This window comes from Melitaea cinxia, chromosome 17 (genome assembly GCF_905220565.1).
Source record: "Melitaea cinxia chromosome 17, ilMelCinx1.1, whole genome shotgun sequence".
Classification (NCBI taxonomy): Eukaryota; Metazoa; Arthropoda; class Insecta; order Lepidoptera; family Nymphalidae; genus Melitaea; species Melitaea cinxia.
In genome coordinates, this window is record NC_059410.1 from 12,154,480 (window position 1) to 12,179,170 (window position 24,691).

At 34.9% G+C, this 24,691-nt stretch overlaps 1 protein-coding gene across 1 annotated transcript; it reads left to right on the forward strand.

The window, feature by feature from the left end:
• Positions 1-11,535: 11,535 nt before the first annotated feature.
• Positions 11,536-24,497, forward strand: LOC123661570 (protein FAM91A1). Its single transcript, XM_045596523.1, has 19 exons — positions 11,536-11,699; positions 11,799-11,883; positions 12,010-12,117; positions 13,368-13,469; positions 13,722-13,903; positions 14,301-14,401; positions 14,802-14,979; positions 15,700-15,833; positions 17,334-17,433; positions 17,943-18,053; positions 18,134-18,220; positions 18,310-18,488; positions 20,309-20,475; positions 20,616-20,834; positions 21,298-21,444; positions 21,861-22,447; positions 23,176-23,279; positions 23,355-23,424; positions 23,825-24,497. The coding sequence occupies exons 1-19, from the start codon at positions 11,628-11,630 to the stop codon at positions 23,933-23,935; spliced, it is 2,844 nt and encodes a 947-aa protein (XP_045452479.1). The 5' UTR covers positions 11,536-11,627; the 3' UTR covers positions 23,936-24,497.
• The last annotated feature ends 194 nt before the right edge of the window (positions 24,498-24,691 follow it).

Sequence of the window (24,691 nt, forward strand, 5' to 3'; positions counted from 1 at the left end):
TTGGAAAAATTTTATTATAAATTTATAAAATTTTTAAGTTACAAAGCTTCGCCGCATATTCAAGATATTCCGTATATTCCTTCTTTGGAAAATCGTTGATTGGAGAGAGACCAAATATTTTTATTTAAGTTACTTCGTAATTCTATTGATTCCCCTTATTTACTTAGTCATATATTATTTAGGTGTCCCAAAATAAATACACGTAATCAGTCCCTATTTTATGTGCCTAGAACTAGGACCAAATATACGCAGAATAATTTTACTTTTAGAGCATGTAAAATGTACAACCAATGTTTTCATCACATTGATTTTGCAACTTGTTCAGTGCAATCTTTAAGGAGTGAATTACGATATGCAATAAATTTTTAATTTTTAATTTATCATTAATTATTAACATAATTCATGAATTTCTAGTAGGTTGGTTTGATTTTGTTATAAATTAATTTAATTATAATTGTATTGTAGTTGGTATGATTAATTTTTAATGTTGTATATATCTGAATTTTATTATCTTTTAATTATTTATTATTTAATTTATGATTGTATGAAATGTTTCTATTCGTACATGTTTACCTAATTATTCAATTTACTACTGTTTGAATTATTTATATTTCTGTGTGTATCGATTATTTCTGATTAATGTGTGCTTTTTAGCTTATTAATGAATTGTTTACTATTGGAAACTTTATTGGTTTATGTATTAGTTTTATATGATTTTTTTCTTTGTATTATTGTACTGTATGTTTCCTAAATAAAATAAAATAAAAATAAAGTGTGCATGTGTGTAATTTCCCCCCGCAAAAAATGACAGACAGTTTTGTATCGGTAACAAACGCAATGGCTACTCCCCTCCGTGTTGCTCTATGGTGGAGACGCGCCTACGAAAATTACATTCCGTTTTAGGATAATTACTATTAATATTCTTATATATATATTTCTTTGGATATTTTATCACATTTCCTTACAATATGACAACACGTGTATATATAATATATATAATTGTGTTATATGTAATTAATTATTTCCGTATTTAGTGCTTCTTTTCTTTTTCTAAGTGTCTAAGTCTCTATTTATAATATTATTATAAATGTAATTGTGTTTGTTTGTTACGCTTTTACGCGAAAACTACTTAACTAATCATCATGAAACTTTGTACATATATTTTTGGAGGTATTAGAAGTAACTTAAGATACTTTATATGAAAAAAAAATATTTTACGAAAGATAAAATTTCCCTACTTATTTAATGGCTTTAAAGCGAGCGAAGCCATGAGTAAAAGTAGTATAGTATGTAAATAACTAAACTAAAAGAAGAAAAAATAATGTAGTGTAAATAAAGTTCAGTAGATTAAGTATATGATGTTTTAGTTTAAATAATTGACGAGAAAAAAATAAAATAATAAAAATTTACTTGAAAATAAACGAAGCGTTACAAAACATAAGTCTCTCTCCTTCTCAACTTCCGTTTGTCGCACCTGATCATACTTTTCGCAACACTGTCATCACGTATTCAGCAGCTTACGTCCCAATTCAAGCGTGCGTAAAGAAGATTTGCTTCAAAATATCGAGTATCGATATTTAAATTTCAATATCGAACTATCGATATATCGTCCAAAAAAGTATTAGTAATAAATATCGATATTTCGATATATCGATATTTTATCAACAGTCCTAGTCAGTGATGTCATATCTACCAACTTTTTGGTAGATCTACCAATTTTTACTTCAGTCTACCTATCTACCACCCTAGACCTAAAAACTACCTATTTTTTAATTAGTTTGACATATCACTGAATTATATTTAGGACTATGACCAGAAAACATGACCGAATTGGACAGAGAGTAGATGACATTTCATTTCACAGAAAAAAATGTGGTTCCTACACCTAAAGAATTCTGGAAGCATTTTTATTTTAAAAAAGGATACCGGTCTCCTTTTTTTCCCCTGCTATGAGAATTCGTGAGAAAATTACTCGCACTTCCACATAATAGCGCCAACGTTGAGAGATTGTTTTCTGGAATTAATAATATGCAAAACCTTCCAGAGAAATAGAATTTGCACGGAGACTAGAGGGATTGTTGCGTACTAAAAGATTCATAGCAAACAACTGGCAGTCTAGCGCAGAAGATTTAAAAAATTTCAATAAATATATGTGTAATTTGCAAAAATAAACATTTTAAGAACAGTTCATGCATTTTTAATCTTATAATATCTTCTAAATTGAGGTGGTAGATCTACCAATTTTGCATTTTACATTCTACCAACTTCTACCAACATTTGGCACATAATCTACTAATTTTCTTAAATTCGGGTTGGCAACACTGGTCCTAGTAGAAAACTAGAAATCAGTGTTGCCAACTTAGTGGATTTTCCACTAGATCTGGTGGTTTAGACACCCCTTTTGGCGGGAAAAAAATGGTTTTAGTGGCTAGTGGATTTTTTAGTGGTTTAGGTTTGTTCCAGTTAGTGGTAAGCTTCATAGCTTACCACTAAAGAATAATCTAGTATTTTTCTAGGATTTTTTTTACAGGCACACACAACAGGCAAAAATGGTATAGTTTTGTTGTGTAGGCAACACCGAACGAATTAAAACCTGTCGGCTGTTGGGAATTCCCCGAAAATTGTTTATGAATTTATTGAATGAACATAAACTTTATATGTTCAACTATTGGGTTAAGTTTGATTTGATTCGAAAGACCAAGTTGTTATTTATTTACTCACTTGTCAGTCAGTTCAGTGAACAGTACAGTTCGCTATTGGTTCGCTATCGTTCTCTAATCTGTAAATGATACTTACTTCTCAATCTTGCTTTAATTTGTTTTTAAACTATTTAGCGCTGTAAAATTATTTTTGAAATAGTTTTAAATAGTATTTGATAATGCCCAAGCCACAGTACACCCAAAGGTCATTCGTTAGTTAAACGGCCTCGAATTTATGGGGTGAAATGGGGGTGGTAGAGTAACGCTTGGCTGCGGCGCTGCGGGAAGTGCAGCCTTTCCGCCCTTGCGTGCGAAAGCACGCTCACTCATGCTCCGTTCTGCAGCGGAGGCTGTCTCAGCCGCTCCTCTACGCATTCGTACTTGCACTTTCGCACGGCGGGCGAGGGCTGCCCTCCTTCCGTGCCTCCAGCTTAAAAAAACACTCTAGGACCACGTGGACAGTGGGGTGCTCCGATTCGGTTTTGGTATTTTTCGAATTTCTAAACCTATATTCTAGCACGCAATTGTTAGAAAAACTCAATATGCACTATTATAAAGTTTATTAATTTAGACATCAGTACTTAACGCCACTAAGTAGTATCGAGACCGCCTTTTACGTCTGCTCCGTAGTCAGTATATATTCTCTCTGCTTTTGATCTACCACCGCCAAAACTAAATAAATAATTCCCCGTCTACGTCCATTCCCCTCTTAAGTTTCAACTGTGTTGCCATGACAAACGAGCTATCAAAGGCCTGGCAATTAACCGATTTTACTGATATTAAAATGATAGTGTTGCTAAACCTTAAAATAAATGTTTTGATAATTGATCCATATTTTTAATACTCTAACATTCGGCTAATCCTGACGTCAAACGCGGCCTCGCGTTTACAACACAATACAAAAAAAAGGACAATAAAATAAGAGAAGAAAAAAAAACAGGCATTCTTAATCATAGCCAATAACTCTTAGAACTAACATCGACTATAGGCTCTCTCACCCATAGCGACTCACTCTTAAAACTAACATCGACTATAGGCACTCTCACCCATAGCGACTCACTCTTAAAACTAACATCGACTATAGGCACTCTCACCCATAGCGACTCACTCTTAAAACTAACATCGACTATAGGCACTCTCACCCATAGCGACTCACTCTTAAAACTAACATCGACTATAGGCACTCTCACCCATAGCGACTCACTCTTAAAACTAACATCGACTATAGGCACTCTCACCCATAGCGACTCACTCTTAAAACTAACATCGACTATAGGCACTCTCACCCATAGCGACTCACTCTTAAAACTAACATCGACTATAGGCACTCTCACCCATAGCGACTCACTCTTAAAACTAACATCGACTATAGGCACTCTCACCCATAGCGACTCACTCTTAAAACTAACATCGACTATAGGCACTCTCACCCATAGCGACTCACTCTTAAAACTAACATCGACTATAGGCACTCTCACCCATAGCGACTCACTCTTAAAACTAACATTGACTATAGGCACTCTCACCCATAGCGACTCACTCTTAAAACTAACATCGACTATAGGCACTCTCACCCATAGCGACTCACTCTTTTAACATCTCTTAGAAGTCCGCTTGTCACAACTCTCTTATATATTTCTGGTAAATTGAATGTATTGAAATAAGATGATCCGCCTCTATACAATAATTTAAGTATATATTACTACTATCCATAAATTATAATTATCTCTCTTTATTATTCTCAATATGTTAAACAATCATTCATTCTTTTTATTAATCACTTTTATGGTTAACTTTCGTAATTGTTACATGTTAAAAGTGTATATCTTTATCTAATGATCTTATAATTAATTTACATTAACTTTACTCTTTTTTTTTTTCTCAATTTACTTCTATAATATAGTATAATCATATACAGGATACGTAATGTAATCTATAATACATCGGTACTACAATTCACTCAGCATACAATTGTACATAGAATTTGACATATAATTAGATATTCACTTTTATGGTATTACATAAATGTCTTTCATTACCATGATATCAGTATTTTTAAAATCATACATACATCAATAATTCATTCTATAACAGTATATAAGGTCTATATCACCTACCATCACTTTAGTTATAACCAAATCCACTTTCTACTCTGAATCACTTGTCATTGCATCATTAAAAACTAGCCAAGGGTGTAGCCTATCAACAGCAAAAACCGACCTATATGGTTTACAACCTTCTTTTCTAGTAATGGGGGTATCCTCTATCTCATAGCGATCATTACCGATAATTTTTGAGATTCGAAATGGCCCTACACATTTAGGCAATAATTTGCGACTCTGTCCCGGATCTGAACGGATATCTCTCTCGACTCTTACTAAATCTCCTAATTTATATTGTGTTGGTTTTTTGTGAGACCTATCAAAACGTTCTTTCTGTTTTTGCTGATTAATTTGAATTCGGGACTCTGCATCAGACCTAATCTTAACTCGATCTAACGCGGAATGAGAATCCGCGACTATAGGGTTCATGATACCGTCCGAAACGCCTGTTGTTTGAACGCCAAACAACATCTCAGAAGGAGTGCGATTGGTGCTTTTGTTAATAGTATTGTTTAGTGACCATTGAATTTGTGGTAAGCATAAATCCCATTCATTTTCAGGTTTACCGTGATTAGCAGCAGTTATGGCATCGACTATAGTCCGGTTGTACCTTTCAACCTGGCCATTTGCCCTGGGAGAGGCAACAGCATTCAAAATATGCTTGATACCTCTACCATTAATAAAGTTTGAAAACTCTTTGCTAGTGAAACTTGTACCACGATCTGATATTATACGGCGTGGTACTCCAAACAGCGAGAAATATTCTGTAAATACTTGAATAGTGGTGCTACTCTTAGTATTTTTAACTGGTTTTATGTATATAAATTTCGTAAAGGCATCAATGATTACTAAAATGTGACAATTTTTCTTTTTACTTATAGGAAATGGACCGCAATGGTCAGTGTGGAGCGTATCAAATGGTTTGCTAATTTTAGGTATAGGATGGAGCTCCCCTTCTTTAGCACCGGCCGGTAGTTTGTTATGTGCGCAGCTTAAGCAAGAATTGCAATACTTTTTAATAAATCGTCGCATTTTCTTAAACCAATAAATTTGATTAACTCTACTGTAAGTTTTTTCAAAACCGAAATGACCAACATCGTCGTGATTCATACGAACTACCTGCCATCTTACCGATTTCGGAACTACCCACTTTAAATTGACTTCATTATTTTTATCAATTACTACTCTATATAAACGATCATTTTTTATTGTATAGTTCTTATGAATATCGACTATATCTTTAGTGTCTGGATCATTTAGGATGCTAATTATTCTTTGTATCTCTGAGTCCTGTTCCTGCACTGTATTCAGCCACGCATCATCATCTATTGCTAAAACATCGACAACGTCTACCACGACCTTCGATTCAGACGTACTGGGATTGCGCGATAAGGCATCAACGTGACTCATTTTAGCCCCATCTCTATGCTCTACTGTGAAATCGTATTCTTGCATAGTTAAGTACCAGCGAGCTACTCTAGGAATCAAATCCTTTTTAGTCATTGTGCTACGTATAGCGGCACAGTCCGTAACAACTTTAAACGTTTTTCCTAAAACATAGACTCTGAATCGAATTAAAGCACAAACTACTGCCAGAGTCTCTAACTCATACGAGTGTAGTTTGCTTTCATCTGATGTGGTCTGACGACTGTAATATGCTATAGGGTGGAAAGTCTCTAAATTTATACGTTGCATTAATATGGCGCCTATACCGATTTTACTAGCATCTGTATGAATTTCTAATTCGGCCTGGGGGTCATATAATGCTAAAACGGGTCTGGTGGTTAATTTAGATTTTAATTCATTGAAAGCCTTTATCTGTGGCTCATCAAAACACCACACAGCATTCCTTTTTGTAAGATTCGTCAGAGGTTTTGCTATCACTGAAAAATTGTGAATAAAACGTCGGAAATAGCTAGTGAGCCCAACAAACTGTCGAACCTCGTGAACGTTTTTAGGTATGGGAAAATCAATTACCGCCTGAATTTTAGCTACCCCAGGGCGTATACCGTCTGCACTGATCTCATACCCCAAATAGTTTATTCGAGTCTGAAAGAAATCGCACTTTTTTATATTTAACTTAAGTTGAGCTGATCTTAACAATTGAAAAACTCTTTCTAACTTGTCTAAGCCTTCTTCTATTGTTTGTGATGTCACTAAAAGATCATCCATATATGCTAATGCTAGGTTTTGTTTACCTTTCAGCATAGAGTTAATGATTCGCTGGAAAACGCTAGGTGCATTAGCAAGCCCGAATGGCATTCTCTCAAACTCAAACAAACCATCCGGTGTTGCAAATGCAGTATACCGTTTACTGTTTTCACACATGGGCACCTGGTAATACCCTGATGTTAGATCAAGGCTTGTAAAGAATTGATTACCCCCTAACCTATCTAATTGATCCTCAATGCGAGGCAAAGGATATTTATCTTTAAGTGTCTTTCTATTTAAGGCTCTATAATCGACACATAGGCGTTTATCGCCATTTTTCTTACTGACTAAAATAACTGGACTTGAATAATCAGAAGTACTTTCACGTATGATACCATTGGAAAGTAAATCTTCTATAATCTTATTTAGGTATTCACGTTCACTCTGGGAAACTCTATATGGATTATATACTACAGGTCTATTGTCAGTTAGGTTAATTTCCATTTCAGTTAGATTTGTTTTACCTAATTCTCCTAAATTCATTGCAAAGCAATCTCTGTATTTTTCGATTAATTTAAACAATTTTTGTTTCTGATCCTCGGTCACTATTGTACTTATTTTTACATCCGCTAAAGGTAAAGGTTCATACTGTTTGGTTTCTGTAGTTATACCTACATATTCTTTATTTATTTCGTGGTATTGCTGTCCCCGAGCTAACAAAACTCCTTTAGTAATTTTTAAATCATTAAGTGACAAGTTGGCTAGCATTAGATACCCTTTACCTGCTTTGAACTGAAATATACCAGGTAGAACAATATATTCGTTGTTAGGTAAAGTTCGAAGATTATATTGAACAAATAACCCTTCCGAGTATTTACTATTTGTAGTGACATCAATGGGCATAGTAGTTTTTGGTTCAATAACGTAATCACTTTCTGCATACACTTTAATTTTTAAATCACTATTAATCACATCTGGGGTTTGTATAAAAACTAAATCATCATTTGTTTTCAAAAGTATTACATTAGGTTTTTCCGTAAATGACTGCCCAACCAGAATTGATGTTTTTAAATAATGATTTTCTACGACTAGAATTTCCGTTTCAGCCTTAACGGCGCCTATTTGTAAAGTGACTACTACTTTACCAATTGGTTTTACAGAAGAATTGCCAAAACCCTGCAAAATTGGTAAGTTATCAGTAGCCCAAGTATCATGCAAGAGTTTTGCGTCAGATTCTCGTATAAGAGTACACTTACTACCTAGGTCAACGTATCCTCGCAATGTTATATCACCCACTTTGACGTCTTTGTAAAATTTTGCATTATCGGACTCACTATTGGTAATACTCATGACACTCTTAGTTCGTTCCGTCGAACTGTTATTTTTATTAGCTTCGCCAGTATTGTTACTGTTCTTGCGACAATCTTTAGTTTCGTGGCCTAATTTTAAACAAAAGTTACACCTCTTTATTGGTTTATTACATTTTAAACTTATGTGTCCCATTTCATTACAATTGAAACATCTAACCGTATCTGTGCTATTATTACCTTTAATTTGTTCATTTGCTACCTTATTAAACTGTCTGGATTGTTGATGACTATTCCGGTTGCGATTATTGATGGATGGCGTGTTGGTTTCATGTTGAGATACCGTGCGCAAGTAGTTAAGGACCTGTTCTGGTTCCTCAAACATACAAGCACCTGCTCCCATTCGTACAAACTTGTCATCGATACCATGTATAAGGCAACCGACTGCCTTTTTACCAGTTATATCACATTTATTTATAAGCGCAATTTTGTCATAGTAATAATGTTCTAGACGTTGGCCAAACCTACACCTAAGTTTTAACATTGTTGTTAATAAATCACCGTAGTTTTCGTTTGAGGGAAATGCTAATTTTAATTTTTGTGTCCACTCATCCCAATTATATAGGACTGAGGATAAACCCTGATACCACTTTTTGGCTAAACCACTTAATTTAGGAAGAGCATAATGACATATTTGGCGGTCATTCCAAGAATAAATCTGCGCACATTCGTTAACCTTGTTTATCCAATTTTCTATTGTTTGACTATTTTCACTAGGGTCAAATTCTGGAACAACACTGAACGCCACCGGAAAATTGTTTTGAGCCCAAAAATTTGAAGTTACTGGCGCAGAATTACTGTTAGGGTTATTTAATCTAGTAACATTATTTATTGCGCTGTTATTGTTCGACAAACAAAGATCAGTTTGATCATTAACTGCAATGGGTATATTTAACCTATTTAATCGAATCGGCGATGTCAACGGGGGAGTTTTAGTCGACCCCCGGTTAACATTCCTACTGAGAGATTTATGTCTGCGACGCTCAGAATGCGCTTGTTTTTTACCATGTCTTTTATGGCTATGCTTACGACCTCGATTAAGTTTCGTTCTACGTCGTGACCTACGTTCATAATCATCACTATCACTAAAACTAGAATCTGTAGAAGTACTATCTACGCTCGATTCCCGCCGTTTTCGCTTAGATTTTCCCATTATCTTCACTAGTGATGCAATGAGTAAATGATTCAAGATATACTTAGGAACAACAAATACAAAATTTTATATATATAACAAAACTAAATATATACTATCACAATATTAAACACAGCATTAATAGACACCGGCAGTAAATCCGGAAACAGCGGCAATAAGTAGGTACATAGAACCTCAATTAAGATATATAAACACACCAATAGCTATGTAGTTTAAATTAATAATAATAAAAAAAAGTCATATAAGATTAATAATAACAGTTTAAAAACAACGATCAATGATAATTGTACATTTCTATTTCGAAACACATCGCGTAGTCTACGTGTAGGTACTTCAAAAGAAAAAATAAAAAATAATAATAACAGCTTAAATAGTTTTCACTTGTAAATTAAAAAAAGAACACCAACGCTGACCTGATTATTATAGTTTAGGTATTAAATAGATCACTTTCACTAAACTTCCAAAAACATGTGTGCAGTTTGTTGTTTACCGCTCGCGTACCTTCTGCATATGAGATATGCGAATGAGATAATCAGGAGCAATTTAAATTTTGAAGGACTTCGCAGTAGCTCGCTAGTAGAATTTTCCTCGCTTTGGTTCGATATCGATTTTGAGGCGGCAAATGTTAACGTAGCCACATGAAAGTCAAATAACACTTTAAGATCTGACCTTAACATCGAGGAGACCACAGCATCGGGCACGTAGATTAACTTTGTCACTTCTGACTGTTAGAAAAACTCAATATGCACTATTATAAAGTTTATTAATTTAGACATCAGTACTTAACGCCACTAAGTAGTATCGAGACCGCCTTTTACGTCTGCTCCGTAGTCAGTATATATTCTCTCTGCTTTTGATCTACCACCGCCAAAACTAAATAAATAATTCCCCGTCTACGTCCATTCCCCTCTTAAGTTTCAACTGTGTTGCCATGACAAACGAGCTATCAAAGGCCTGGCAATTAACCGATTTTACTGATATTAAAATGATAGTGTTGCTAAACCTTAAAATAAATGTTTTGATAATTGATCCATATTTTTAATACTCTAACACAATGTTACTAATTTTATTAGAATATTATGTCTGACGCGTTATTTTGTTTAAAAGTGTCTATTTGTCAGTCGTGAAAGGTCAGTTCGTATCGTATTTTGATCTTGCAGTAAAGATGGTTTTTACGTAAATTTATTCGAAAATAACGCGTGATAGTCGCAATACGGAGCATGAGTACACTAACCGCAGCACCGGAATTGAGGTAGAGTCAGAAATAACAAAAAAACCTCCGATAAAAAAATCTACCTATATTGTACATAATAGCCGTTATGTACTTACCTAATTGTTTCCTTTTTAACCGACTTCCAAAAAAGGAGGAGGTTCTCAATTATGGAAAAATGGAAACCAGGATCTGATGATAGGATCCCAGAGAAATTGATGGAAATTCTTGAAAATCCGCAATAACTTTTTACTGGGTGTACCGATTTTGATAATTCTTTTTTGTTAGAAAGAAGATATCCTTAGTTTAGTACCATGATAAGGAAACTAGGATCTGATGATGGGATCCTAGAGAAATCGAGGGAACTTCTTGAAAATCCGCAATAGCTTTTTACTGGGTGTACCGATTTTAATAATTTTTAATTTAATCGAAAGCCGATGTTTGCCATGTGGTCACATATAAATTTCATTGAGATCTGATTACTACTTTTTGAGTAATCTTTGATAACGCGCAGTTACTTGAGTACTTTTTCGTCGATCTACGTTGTATTACTCGTCGATGTAATTGAAGTCGGTTTTTTTTCGTTTGCGAGCAAACACAATTATTTTCTATAGTTACATTAATTATTGTTTCCTGTAGTACATAACTTAAATAATTATTATTTTATTTTCATAATTACGTTGTTGTTGTTGTTGTATTTTCAAATTATATTTAGGTAGGTAGTCGTTGTCTTTGATTTTTTTAGTGGAATTCTGGTGGTTTGAGAGGCCAATAAGTTTTAGTGGTTTCTGGTGGTGTACACGGCTTCATTTGGTGGGTTGGTAAAAATAAAGTTGGCAACACTGCTAGAAATTTTCTTATCAAAATATTTGCAATGATGTTTTAATTGTATTCAATTGTATCTTTCAATGAGATAGTGATTAAAAAGATAATATCTCCAAAAACATGGAGGATGAAATTGACGAATGTGTTAGGAAAAAAATACAGTGGCCTCAGTTGCCAGGAAATATTAAAAAGGTGGTCCTTCTTAAAATATATTACGAGTTTGTTTTTTGATGTTATTTCTTAGACAGTAGCAATAATATCATATTTACTAAATTCTTTGCATATTTTCAGTTGTTTAACGAGTCTCCAAAAGAATATGAGAGATATATTTTTGAGTTTAGTATTAAAAATCAACTAAGATACAGAGGTAGTCTAGGTGAGTGCAATATTTAGGAAATGTAACTTTCTATTTTACTTTCAACATTTTATTTTACGATTTTTGTATCGAAACAAATAACAAACTTTATATTAAAATGTATTTCATTATTAAAACGTTTTATAGTGAGAAGTGTAAAAAAAGATGAACGTAAATACTACGAAGCATTGGTGCAAAATAGCATACAGAGACTTATGCTATATCCCTATCACTTAGCTGATATGATTGTTAAGGGTAAGTTTTTTATAGTTCTTATTATTATAATACCCATAAAAGCTATATAATGCATAAGTTCTTTTGATCTATTCTATATAAATACTAAGTGGTAATTAAAAAAATTAGAATTAAATTTAAATGTATTGTAAGAGGTAATAGAATAACCATTTTTCTAATATTAGTATATATGTACAAAATTTAATTTTTATACAAAAAAAAAAAATAATAATAATAGGGAAAAAGCAATCTAATACTTATATATTTTGAAATTGACATAATGTTTCATCATCATCATTTCAGCCTATCACAGTCCACTACTGGACATAACTCTGCACAAGTTCACGCCAAAAATGGCGTGAACTCATGTGTTTTGCCCATAGTAACCACGCTGGGCAGGCGGGTTGGTAACTGCAGGACTGGCTTTTTTGCACCGAAGACGCTGCTGCCCGTCTTCAGCCTGTGTATTTCAAAGCCAGCAGTTGGATGGTTATTCTGCCATCGGTCGGCCTTTTGAGTTTCAAGGTTGTAGTGAAACTGTGTTATCCCTTAATCGCCTCTTACGACACCCACGGGAAGAGAGGGGGTGGTAATATTTTTCATTGCTGTAACTACAAAGCAATGATGTTTATTTGTACATAAAAATGTTATTTTGTTACTTATAATTAATCCCTATTATTATAAATGTGAATGTAAGTTTGTTTGTTACACTTTCACGCGAAAACTACTTAGCCGATCATCATGAAACTTTGTACACATATTCTTGGAGGTATTAGAAGTAACATAGCGCTAGTGACTATTAACATCGTCAGAACTACAAAGTCACATTTTTTTGTTTATTTCACAAAATCTTCCCAAATAACCAAGTCTATCATCAGCTGAAGAGAATTTTTTTATTTTATGCATATATTATTTAGTTGTGGTACTTCTGACAAATCAGTACCTATTAGTCTTAACCTGTTCAAAATGTAACAAGTGACTTTTCTCATACAGCATTACTTAAAAATTTCATGATCCTGCTTAAAATAAGTAAAAAGATACATGCAATTTAAACTTTGAATCGCTCTCCTGTAAAGTTGCTGTTTTTCACATCCGACGTTTTTAATAGTCATGGGCGAAAGGATACTTTTTATATTAAAGCCTTTAATAGTTTTAATATTAAAGCCTTCTTCATATTTCATTATAAATATTACCTTTTTTATTTGAAAAATAACCTTGAATGTATAAAATCAAATTTTATTTAAATTTTTATCACACCAATATTTTTTTAGGATTAAGAATAACACCTTTTATATATTACATTGAAGTGGTTGCCCTACTTATTGAGATGGAGAAGAGCTACGACACAATGCCTAATTTCACTGCCGCTGATTGTAAGTGAAGTGTTATTAGTATTATAGTTTAAGTTTTATTATTTGTTTAAGTTTTATTACTTGTTTACTTCTAGATAAAAATAATTTTTATTTTTAATTTGTTGAAGATTCAAAAGTTCTTTTGAAACCTACTTAAATAAAGTAATATTGTTTTTGGTAAGGCATTCATATCAAGAAGTTATATTTAAAATTTTCTTAAGTCTCATAATGACATGATAAATTCTTAAACTTGGAATGAAATGAATGTTTTAGGTCTCAGGCTTCTAGGGATTGGAAGAAATGAGTACCTAGAATTGGTGGCTAAAGCAAGGTCACTAGGAAGGCGTGGGAGATCAAGGGCTATTCGCTGTTTACTGCCTCGGGTACCTCTTAACATTCCCATGCAACCGTGGTGGAGAGTGGAGCTGGGTTATGTTTTAGAAGAAGATGTTAAAGTAATAAGCTATTTATTTTAGAATGGTTACTGTTCTTTTTTAAGTTTTTTTTTTTTTTTTTTTTGATAATTATACTGCTATTACAACATGACTGATATAATATTTAAAAACACAATTCATTGTTTATGTCAAGTGTATTTTAACAATTGGTTTGTGGAATAAATAATTTATAAATATTTCTTTAAGCAAGAATTTATTTAAATACACAGCTAAAAAATGGTACTGGATAACGTATTTATTGAATGAAGAAAGTAGGCTTAAATCAGGAAGCTCATGATTTATGTAAATTTTAGCAAAAACCCTTAATGAATATGAATATATATGAATAATTATTAAATCTAGACTTATTTTAAAATTCGGTAACACATTAATGTGATCCTGCTTGTTTTCTAACCAGCCTTTAGGTGAGAGCGAGAAGGCAGTTATTGATTTGTTAATAGACAGAGGTTCACAGACTGCCGGCACACTAGACTATCATGCTGTAAAGAAGTTATACAGGTTTTTATTTCATGTGCTATTTACCTGTATTGTTCTTTTTTTATAAATATGCTATTTTATAAAACAGTAGAGGAGGAAACAATATGTAATGTTTTAACAATATTTATAAAAAAAAAAAATCTTTTCTTTGGATATTTTATCACATTTCCTTACAATATTACAACACCTCTATATATAATATATATAATTGTGTTATATGTCATTAATTATTTACGTATTTACTGCTTCTTTTCTTTTTCTAAGTGCATTTTTGTCAGTTGGCAAAAGTCTCCTTAAACTAAAAATATTTAAAATGCATTTTAAATTGAAAGTAGTTGAATATCGCTCATTCGCTTGAATATGCTGTTAGTTAATAGGAGGCTAATATGTTTTAAATTTAATTTAAAAAATAAATTTTCAGGCGTGGTTTAATTTATTTAGACGTTCCAATCACAGCGGAAGACAAGGTGACAGTTCCACCACTGAAAGGCTTTGTGATGAACCGTATCGCCGGCGACTACTTCGAGACGTTGCTCTACAAGGTCTTCGTATCTATTGACGAACATACCAGCGTCGCCGAGCTGGCCTCAGTATTGCAGGTGGGTCTCATTACGAAGATTTAAGATACTTCATAATTGTAAGTGAAATTGTCTGAGAGAATAAAACTTCAATTTTATAATTAAAATGTACGGTCAGTTAGTATCATTTTTTCATTCAAACCTGTTTCTTCATTTTATTTTTTTACAAATTGATAAAATAAATGCAGTATTTAATCTAATCATATATCTGTTAAATATAATCTGTTGTTTAGAAGCTATTTGATTTGATTAGCCCGTTATATATATATATATATATAATGTGTATTATTTCTATGTATGTTTATCAAAAATCTTTATAAAAAGATTTCTATTTAAATTTATCTATGAGTTTAGAGCTATCTGGTACATATGAGCTATGTGTTGCTTTCAACTAATTAACTTTGAAATATGAATTTAGAATTTAAAACCCATAAAAGGTTAAGGAGGTTGAGATAATTTGATTTTTTATAGCTATAAAGTTACAACAAAAGGAAGTATCTCAACCTTACAGGAGACCACAATTAAATTATTTTGCTTTCTTGTGTGTGTTGTGGTATGGTAAGTAAGGCGAGCTTGTGGAGGGAATTGGGGTTAGGATCCGCAACGTCTTTTCGATGCTTCTGGTGTTGCAGGCGTGTATAAGCTACGGTAACTGCTTACCATCAGGTGAGCCGCTCAGTTTGCCGACCTATATATAAACAAAATGGGAGTGTATTAGTGAGTCCAGCACGTGTGATGCAGGTGGATTGCTCGCTGGTGAAGCAGGCGGTGTCGCTGTACGTGCGCCTGGGCTTCGCACAGCACCTGCAGCCGCCCCCCGCCGCGCCGCCGCACGCCTCCTGGCGCGCCGCCGTCACTGCGCACGCGCACCCGCCGTCAGTATCTATTACCACTGTCACTTTGTATCACTACTGTCAGTGTGTATAACTACTGTCAGTTTGTATCACTACTGTCAGTGTGTATCACTACTGTCAGTGTGTATCACTACTGTCAGTGTGTATCACTACTGTCAGTTTGTATCACTACTATCCAGTTTGTATCACTACTGTCAGTGTGTATCACTACTGTCAGTTTGTATCACTACTGTCAGTGTGTATCACTACTGTCAGTTTGTATCACTACTATCCAGTGTGTATCACTACTGTTAGTGTGTATCACTACTGTCAGTTTGTATCATTACTATCCAGTGTGTATCACTACTGTCAGTGTTTATCACTACTATCAGTTTGTATCACTACTATCCAGTGTGTATCACTACTGTCAGTGTGTATTACTACTATCAGTTTGTATCATTACTATCCAGTGTGTATCACTACTGTCAGTGTGTATTACTACTATCAGTTTGTATCATTACTATCCAGTGTGTATCACTACTGTCAGTGTTTATCACTACTATCAGTTTGTATCACTACTATCCAGTGTGTATCACCACTGTCAGTGTGTATTACTACTATCAGTTTGTATCACTACTGTCCAGTGTGTATCACTACTGTCACTGTGTATTACTACTATCAGTTTGTATCACTACTATCCAGTGTGTATCACTACTGTCAGTGTGTATTACTACTATCAGTTTGTATCACTACTATCCAGTGTGTATCACTACTGTCACTGTGTATTACTACTATCCGTTTGTATCACTACTATCCAGTGTGTATCACTACTGTCACTGTGTATTACTACTATCAGTTTGTATCACTACTATCCAGTGTGTATCACTACTGTCACTGTGTATTACTACTATCAGTTTGTATCACTACTATCCAGTGTGTATCACCACTGTCAGTGTGTATCACTACTGTCAGTGTGTATCACTTCGCGCAGCACCTGCCGCCGCCGCCCACCGCGCCACTCACGCCTCCTGGTGAACCCTCGTCACTGCACATACGCACGCGCCTTAAATACATTCCCACCTTACTGCTACTTCCTCATAGTCATGGGGCTTTGTTATGAACTTGTCTTCCTTCTTCTTAACATTCGTGCAAAAACCCAACGACTCATCGAGACTTGCTTAAAACTATAGAAGGAAAGAATGCTACTTCCGAAAGAGTTCAACTCCATTCTTACGGTCCAAAAGTAAACCTCGTCTACTGGTGTTTCTTATTCTAACAGCAAATAAATTTCGAACAAACGCGAACCGCAAACTGCCCTTTCAAATTTTTAATATTAATTTACAAACAGTCAATTTTCAACATTAACTTAACTATACATAATAAACTTAAAACATTAATTTTTAAACATTTATTTACAAAAAAGAAAATGTGTAACTGACTAGTGAGTTTTGACAGTTATTAAGCTTCAAACTCTATTTTTGATTTGTTTTTTAAAGTTGACAAATATACTCCAAAACTAAAACATTTTCTTTTAATTTGTAGGTATAGACAAATATCTCCGCTAACCTTTGGCTCTAATGTGGACGAAGATTTACAAATGGAACCTGTACTTATTAAAGATATGCCATCTACTTCTAAACAGGTATGAGCTCCAAAACAGAGTTGTGGAAAATTTTAAAAACCACGAAACATCACAAGTCCCATGGGGCTGTAATGAGATGAGTATTAATTTTTCGAACAAATACTGCAAACTTAATGTTCAAAATTTAATCAGATTATGGGAGAGGGGTCGTCTAAAACCTCACCACATATCACAAGAAAGAAGGGGGGGGGGTTAAATTGTTACTAAAAAATAACATGTGGTTAAAGGACGACCCCGTGTGATATATTTAAAATGTTATACCATCCTGGCTTGGAAACAGTTGTTTTACTTGGCATTCAAAAATGATCAGTTTGTAGGCAAAATGAATCGTTTCTTGAATAAAGAATCTGGGTTTAGGGCACTAAAATTAATTTGTTATTGTATAACAGGTGTAGTCTTTGTTTCTGTTTGCATTCTGATTTACGATACATAGAATAACAGTCATAGTTGTATAAAAACAAACATTTGACCTATATTTTTCTTATGACTATATCTTACAGTCCTTACAGAGAACACAGTCAGAAACATCCGAAACGTCTAATAGCGGTGGTAGTCAAAGAGTTGCAGTGCTCTTCGACTCCACACTAGCGGCTTATCTCATGATGGGAAATTTATCACCGGTTTGTTTAATCTTTAATAAAATAATGTTTTTGATGGTAAAATAGATCTCTGTCATTATGGGTTTAATAATTTATTGCAGGATCTTAAAAGTCATGCTGTAACGCTGTTTGAAGTTGGAAAATTGTGCGATGAAAGCTTGGACAGTTTACTTATGGAACTGGATAAGGTTTTTATTATTTATTTAATTATAATTTTACGAAAACTATTTTGTAACAAGCAGTGATTACCTATTTTTATTTGTTTTGTTTTGTACAGGTAGTAGGAGATCCAGAAATAGAAGGTGAGGCAAGGCGATACTTGGCAGCTGCAGCGTGCTTGCGTATAGCGCTGCGTACTTTGCGTCCTTGTTTAAAGCCGCTAGACTTACTTCGTTGCGAAGCGCTGCATGCGCTTGATGCTCCATCGAGAGCAAGACTACTGGCAACTAAGTATAGGTATTTTGCGATTGTTAATTATTTTCTGGTGTATTAGTTGCTTTGTAGTCATGTAAGTACTTGTATAGGAAATAAGGTATAGTAAATCTTAATGTGTTTTTTTTTTTTTTTTTTTTTTTTTTTTTTTTTTTTTTTTTTATTCATATAACGAAACAATAGTACAATAAATGTATAACAATAAAAGTCAAACATTTAAATCACTGTTACATACACTTTATGAGGCTAACAATCACCTATCAAAGTTTACAAAATGTTTACTATTACTCGTAACAACATAAAATACTAAATATGACAAGATAAATGCACATAATTATGTTTTACTGTGATCTATTAATAGTAGTATCACTTTTGACAAGAAGGTAGATTTAAAATTAAAAGAAAATATCAAACAGGCAACTGCATAATATTAAGCGAACTTATCGACCAGTATGATTTACGCGATGCGAGCTACCTCGCCGCCCGCTCCCTCTTACTGTACAGACACTTGCGGGGATGTCGATACGGCGTTTGAGGCTCACTCAATTGGTCATGCGCGTGCTCATAGCAACTACTGCTATTGGATGGCGGAAACAATAGGTAGTGATGAGGCAAACGATACGTGCCGTATTTGTCGATATAAGGCAAATCTGATATTTTTGTTTTACATATATTTGAAATTAATGGATTCTTATGATTCTGAATTTTATTGTAAAATTTGTGAGTAATTTTGAGAATGAAGTTTAGGAGTAACGGAAAATTGATTTTCGAATGTAATTTTATTAGATTTGTTTTGTAAGGGGTATTAAATGAAATTTTTAAACATTTATTTTGAATGACTTGAAGTATTTGGTGGTTACTTATACATGTACTACTCCAAACGGGACAAGCATAGGTTAAGCAAGGCCTAATTAGGGTGCTGTAAATTCTAAGTTTGGTTAGTGGAGAAAGAATACTATTTCTATTGAAAATCGGGCTTAAGCACTTAACTGCCTGAGCTCCTTTAATACGTAAAGTTGAAATATGTTTTGACCAATTAAGTTTACTGTCCATAGTAATCCCTAGATAACGAACCGAACTACTCCATGGTATATTATGCCCTGCAATTAACAGTGTCCTTTTAGGAACCTTTCGTTGCCGAGTAAATAAAATGGCTTCGGTTTTCGCCTCGTTTAACTTTAGCCTCCATTTGGAGAAATAGCTATGAAGTCGATCAATGGATAATTGCAAACGCCCAATAATTAAATCAATATCATTTGAAGATGTGTATGAAGCTGTATCGTCGGCAAAGCACGCCAGACTGGTTTTAGGTTGAATAGGTATATCGTTTAGGTAAAGGAGAAACAGGAAAGGTCCTAGGATAGATCCTTGAGGAACTCCGGCTGGAATAATTGTGTAATTGTAATGTGTTTTTAGAATGGCTTGAATGTTCGCCCATAAAATACGTTACGCAATATTTTGTTAGAATGCGGCCTTTTGTCACGCTACGTCACAGTTTCAGCTCCCGACGTTTACGTTACAATAGCTCAACCAGAATAGCGGCGGCCTATTTAAAAAACTTTGTATTAAAATATAAATAAATCTATATTTATATAATAATAATTACGCATTTATTATATCGTCATGAAAAAAAATTCATGAACTGTAGAGCTATGAATTTTTTTTTTAGTATTAATGAACCGTTAATGTCACATTAACTTTAACCCCCCCTTTCCATATCTCGCCACACTAAGTAGAGATTCCCCTCCCCTTTAATTGCGAACATATACTGTGGGCTACTCCTTCGAAAAGCGAACTGAATTTGTACGTGTTTCATATAAATACACGAGTGCAATCACGCTCAGACTGGCGGTGTCGACGGCGCCGCTGTCGCGCGAGGCGCGCGCCGGCGCGGCCGCGGGCTGCCTGCCGCACGTGGGCCCCGCGCCGCCCGAGGCCGCCTCGCCGTGGATGCGCCTCTACCTCTACCACCTCGCCGGCTACGGCCCGCCCACGCTGCTGCTCACCAAGGGTGAGCGTCCCTCGCGTGCTCTTGTGTTACATGTTGTGTTTAGTGTGATTATATTTGAAATTATTTTTTATTGAAATGACATAATTATATTCAGTTTAGTGAGCCCGTGAACCTGGTTTTACCGGAACGTCTCGTCGCAGGCACGGTGCTGCGCGGCGTGCCGCGCGCGCTGCTGGGCTTCTCGCGGCTGTCGGTGTGGTGGTGGGGCGCGGAGGCGGAGGGCGCGGCGCTGCCGGCGGCGGCGGCGCTGGCGGCCGCCAACTCGGCGCTGCGGCGCGCGCCCGTGCTGCTGCAGGCGGCCGCCGTGCGCGCGCCGCCCGCCGCCGCGCACCTGGCCTTCCCGCCCGGCGGCCACGACGGTGAGCGCGCACCCGGCCCGTGTGCACTGTAGCTCGGCCTCTATTACAACTCACAAATTACTCGCTTAGCTCACTGGTTATTGACCAGTGATCAGCGCCCGAAGTGGTCGCGAAAGCGAGGTTCAAAGCGAGTAAGTCTCACTAGAACTATAAGTGAGTACTCCAGATGTTACTGCAAAATTAATTGGTAATCTGTAGCGAAACATACATTTTGAAAAATGGTCTGGTTTTAGCTTTTAACAATTTAATTTCTACTGCACCATCTCCGTTCGCTCGAATCGATTTTGAAAGCAATAATTTTTAGGGCTTTTAACGGTCTTAAATTGAGTCACACTTTTTTGAGGATGTAGATATTTTCGTGATATTCGTTAAGTGTCATAATCAAATTATAGCAAAATGAATATTTTCATTTAATTTCATTTCACACTATATCCATGTTTGATCAATGATTTGTAATGGGTAGAGCTACAAGCACTGTGGCACAAGCACGCGGGCTTGCGACGCCTGCTAAGACGACTACGGTTGACGCGCTCGGCGGGATACGTGACACTGGCCGACATCGGCGTGCCCGACCTTGGCTGTGCGCACCCGCCCGCCACCGTGCAGCTCGGTACGATGCAATCACACGCTACACTACACACACGCTGCGTCACACACACACACGGTGCGACACACACACACGGTGCGACACACACACACCCTGCGTCACACACACACCCTGCGTCACACACACACCCTGCGTCACACACACACCCTGCGTCACACACACACCCTGCGTCACACACACACCCTGCGTCACACACACACCCTGCGTCACACACACACCCTGCGTCACACACACCCTGCGTCACACACACCCTGCGTCACACACACCCTGCGTCACACACACACCCTGCATCACACACATGATAACACTACGCATAAAATAAATAATTTTAAAATAAAATCACTTTTAAATTTGTTGTCTTTATTTGCACTTTTAGATTATAAAAAAAAAATAATAATAATTTGACTCCTATTTTACAGTTACACCAAGAAGAAAGAAAGATAGTTGTGGAATAGCAAAACCAGTTAGTGAGGTGTTGATATCGTCGAATGATTCCTCAAAAGAATCAACAGAACACACGAATCCTATAAGCCACCGACTGCAGTCACCTATCGAGTCTCACTTCGCAGTGACTCCTACTGGCGATAGTAAGACGAACTCTCCGGCGAATGGTTTTACAAGTGCAGAAAGTGGGAAATTACTCTGTGAAGAGCTTGATAATCTAAATATTGATACACATCAAAGCAAAGAATCGATCGCGAGCAGCGACGACTTTGTACCCATACATTCCTCGACCAGTATTGATGATTTGAAAGAGAAACATTCCATAGACAATTCCAGAATTAATGATTCCATTTCGGACAATACAGTTCCAGTCCACTCGCCCTCTAAAGTAAAAAATAATGAAACAAAAACGGATCAGTTGAACGACTTGTTAAGTCCAGCAGAGGAGACTATATCCATGTTTACACAGTTGTCAGATAAGTTGACAGAAATCACTACTGAAGGGGACAGTGGTGTGGACACAGCGCATAACTATTCTGACGATGAAACTTGTAAACCTGAAGTATGTCACAGTATTATTATTATAAATTGAAGTCTGTCTAATTAGACCAGGGTCGATATTTTTTTTAAGCAAAAATAAAATTGGAACAGAGAACGTATTCAACCCCACCCCCACTTCCCAACCGCAAATCCCCTTTAAAATATTTTTCTTTTTCTTAAATTTTTCTCTAATGGGTGTCATCATGTTCTTTTTTTTTTTACTATTTACCATTTTTCAAAGGCTTCAGCACTGGAATATAATATATGTATAGTGCGATCAACGAGCCGAGATACCAAACGTAAACAAACCAAATGCAAGGTCATTCAACTATGCAGGGTTTTGTAACCTTTTTTTACTTACACAAATTTTTAAAATGTATAATATATTTATATTTTGATAATTACTTAATTAAATATAATTATGTGCATAAGATTGGATACTTCTTAAATAATAATTATCAAAATATAAAAATCACCCCGAGCGCTTCAGGACACGGAATGAAATAAAAAATAAATAATACAAAATCAAAGGATCGTCCCGGGTCCGAATGTTCTCAAAGCCATTTACAATATCGTTCGACCTTGCAGAGAGTCGTGCAGCAGATAGCAAACAATCAAGATAGAGAGAGATAGACTATATTTTGTTTATTCCGTCGTCGCTACGAAAAAATGATGGGTTTTGTTTGCGTTTGGTATCTCTTCTCGTTAAACAGACTTTAGTAAATGAAACTAGTTTTTATTTTTTTTCAGAAATGGACAATTTTGGATCTCCAATTTGGCATTCCACTGTTTGATGAAGCTCTGTGTGAGAAAGTTTGTCGCAATATTGTAGAAAAGATAGCAAAACCTGAATTGTATGTATAATTTCATTTATTCACGTTTATATTACTTTTTTTTTCAATTTGTGTAAAATATTTTTGATCTTTTAGATTGGAAAAAGTGAAAGAGGACAATGAGTTTATAAGATCAGATGTGTTGAAGTTTGTTTCACAGTGTCAGGTATGAATTTATATTTGTAATACAATATAAGAAATACAACTTACTTACTAAAGCTATCCAGCCCTGTATATGTTATATGCACAAATTATTTAATAATGACAGATTGGTTAGCGACTAACTGATGAAAAGCGACGACTAATACGTTTATTACATTTTTCATACATATGTACCAAAAATAAAATAAACGTAATCGTCCTCTAAACTTATACAATAGGACGTAGAACGATTGGCTGGAAAACACAAGCATCGCTGAGCTCATACTGTTGGAAGCGTGAAATTGTAAAAAAAAAATATCCAACTATTTGATAACTGTGCTACTCAACCAAACTAATAACCAATCTATCTTTAAATTGTATGTGTTTAGTTGAGTGTTAGTTAATAAAATCTTTCATCCTTTCAGTATTACCCAGGAGAAGATATGGGAATTGTAAAACGTGGCACTTTAGTGCCCTTACCAAGAAAAAACTTGGTATTTGAAAATGGAAGGATAAGTGAATGGAATGGGAAGTGATATTACCGCCGTTTACACCGAATAGGATATATTCATCATAATATATAAGTTATAAAGGCTCCTTACAAAGAGCTCCTGCAATTCATAGCTAAGGTATAATGGTTGAGAAGTATTCAAAGTGTTAAAAAGCGTCCAAAAACAAAAGTTGCCATTTGTTTTAATTTTGTTATAAATACTTAGTATATTTACTTATGAGACACATCATTTTTTAAAATTATTAAGTGTCTGAATTTAGGGTAATTATATTTGAATGTGTAACAATATGTAATAAGATTCAATTATTAGAATAGTGATGAGATTATTGGAGGGTGTACGAAAGTATATACATACTATACTAACATGTATAAACATGTCTATATGACTAACAGTGAAAAAAATTCTGCTAGTCTTACATGAAAATGTTTATATGAAAAAAAAATGATGCCATGAGCTATAAAGAATAATATATGAAAAATGTAATCTGTACCTAATTATTGTAAGTATATAGTTTCACTTCATTATTTAATACATGTGATAAAAGTGTAGGTTATAACAGATATATAGTTATTGTTAAATTACTTAATATATTGTTTTATTTATTTGTAGATACAAAGGTTTTATTTTCAGTAAGATGTTAATATGTGTAGCTGATTTTGCGACCGTCCATTCCTTATGTAAAATAAAATCCAATTTATGTGTCGCATCATCCTAGTTTATAAATTTGATTTCTTTAAATTTGTGTAAATTTATGTAAGCTTTTTAATCATATAAATAATA

Bases quoted from the DNA above. Each gene is read 5' to 3' on its own strand.
- LOC123661570 (XM_045596523.1), top strand. From the start codon at position 11,628: ATGGAGGATGAAATTGACGAATGTGTTAGGAAAAAAATACAGTGGCCT. The intron at 13,470-13,721 runs GTAAGTGAAGTG...TGAATGTTTTAG, and splicing joins TAATTTCACTGCCGCTGATT to GTCTCAGGCTTCTAGGGATT. The intron at 14,980-15,699 runs GTGGGTCTCATT...CGTGTGATGCAG, and splicing joins AGCTGGCCTCAGTATTGCAG to GTGGATTGCTCGCTGGTGAA.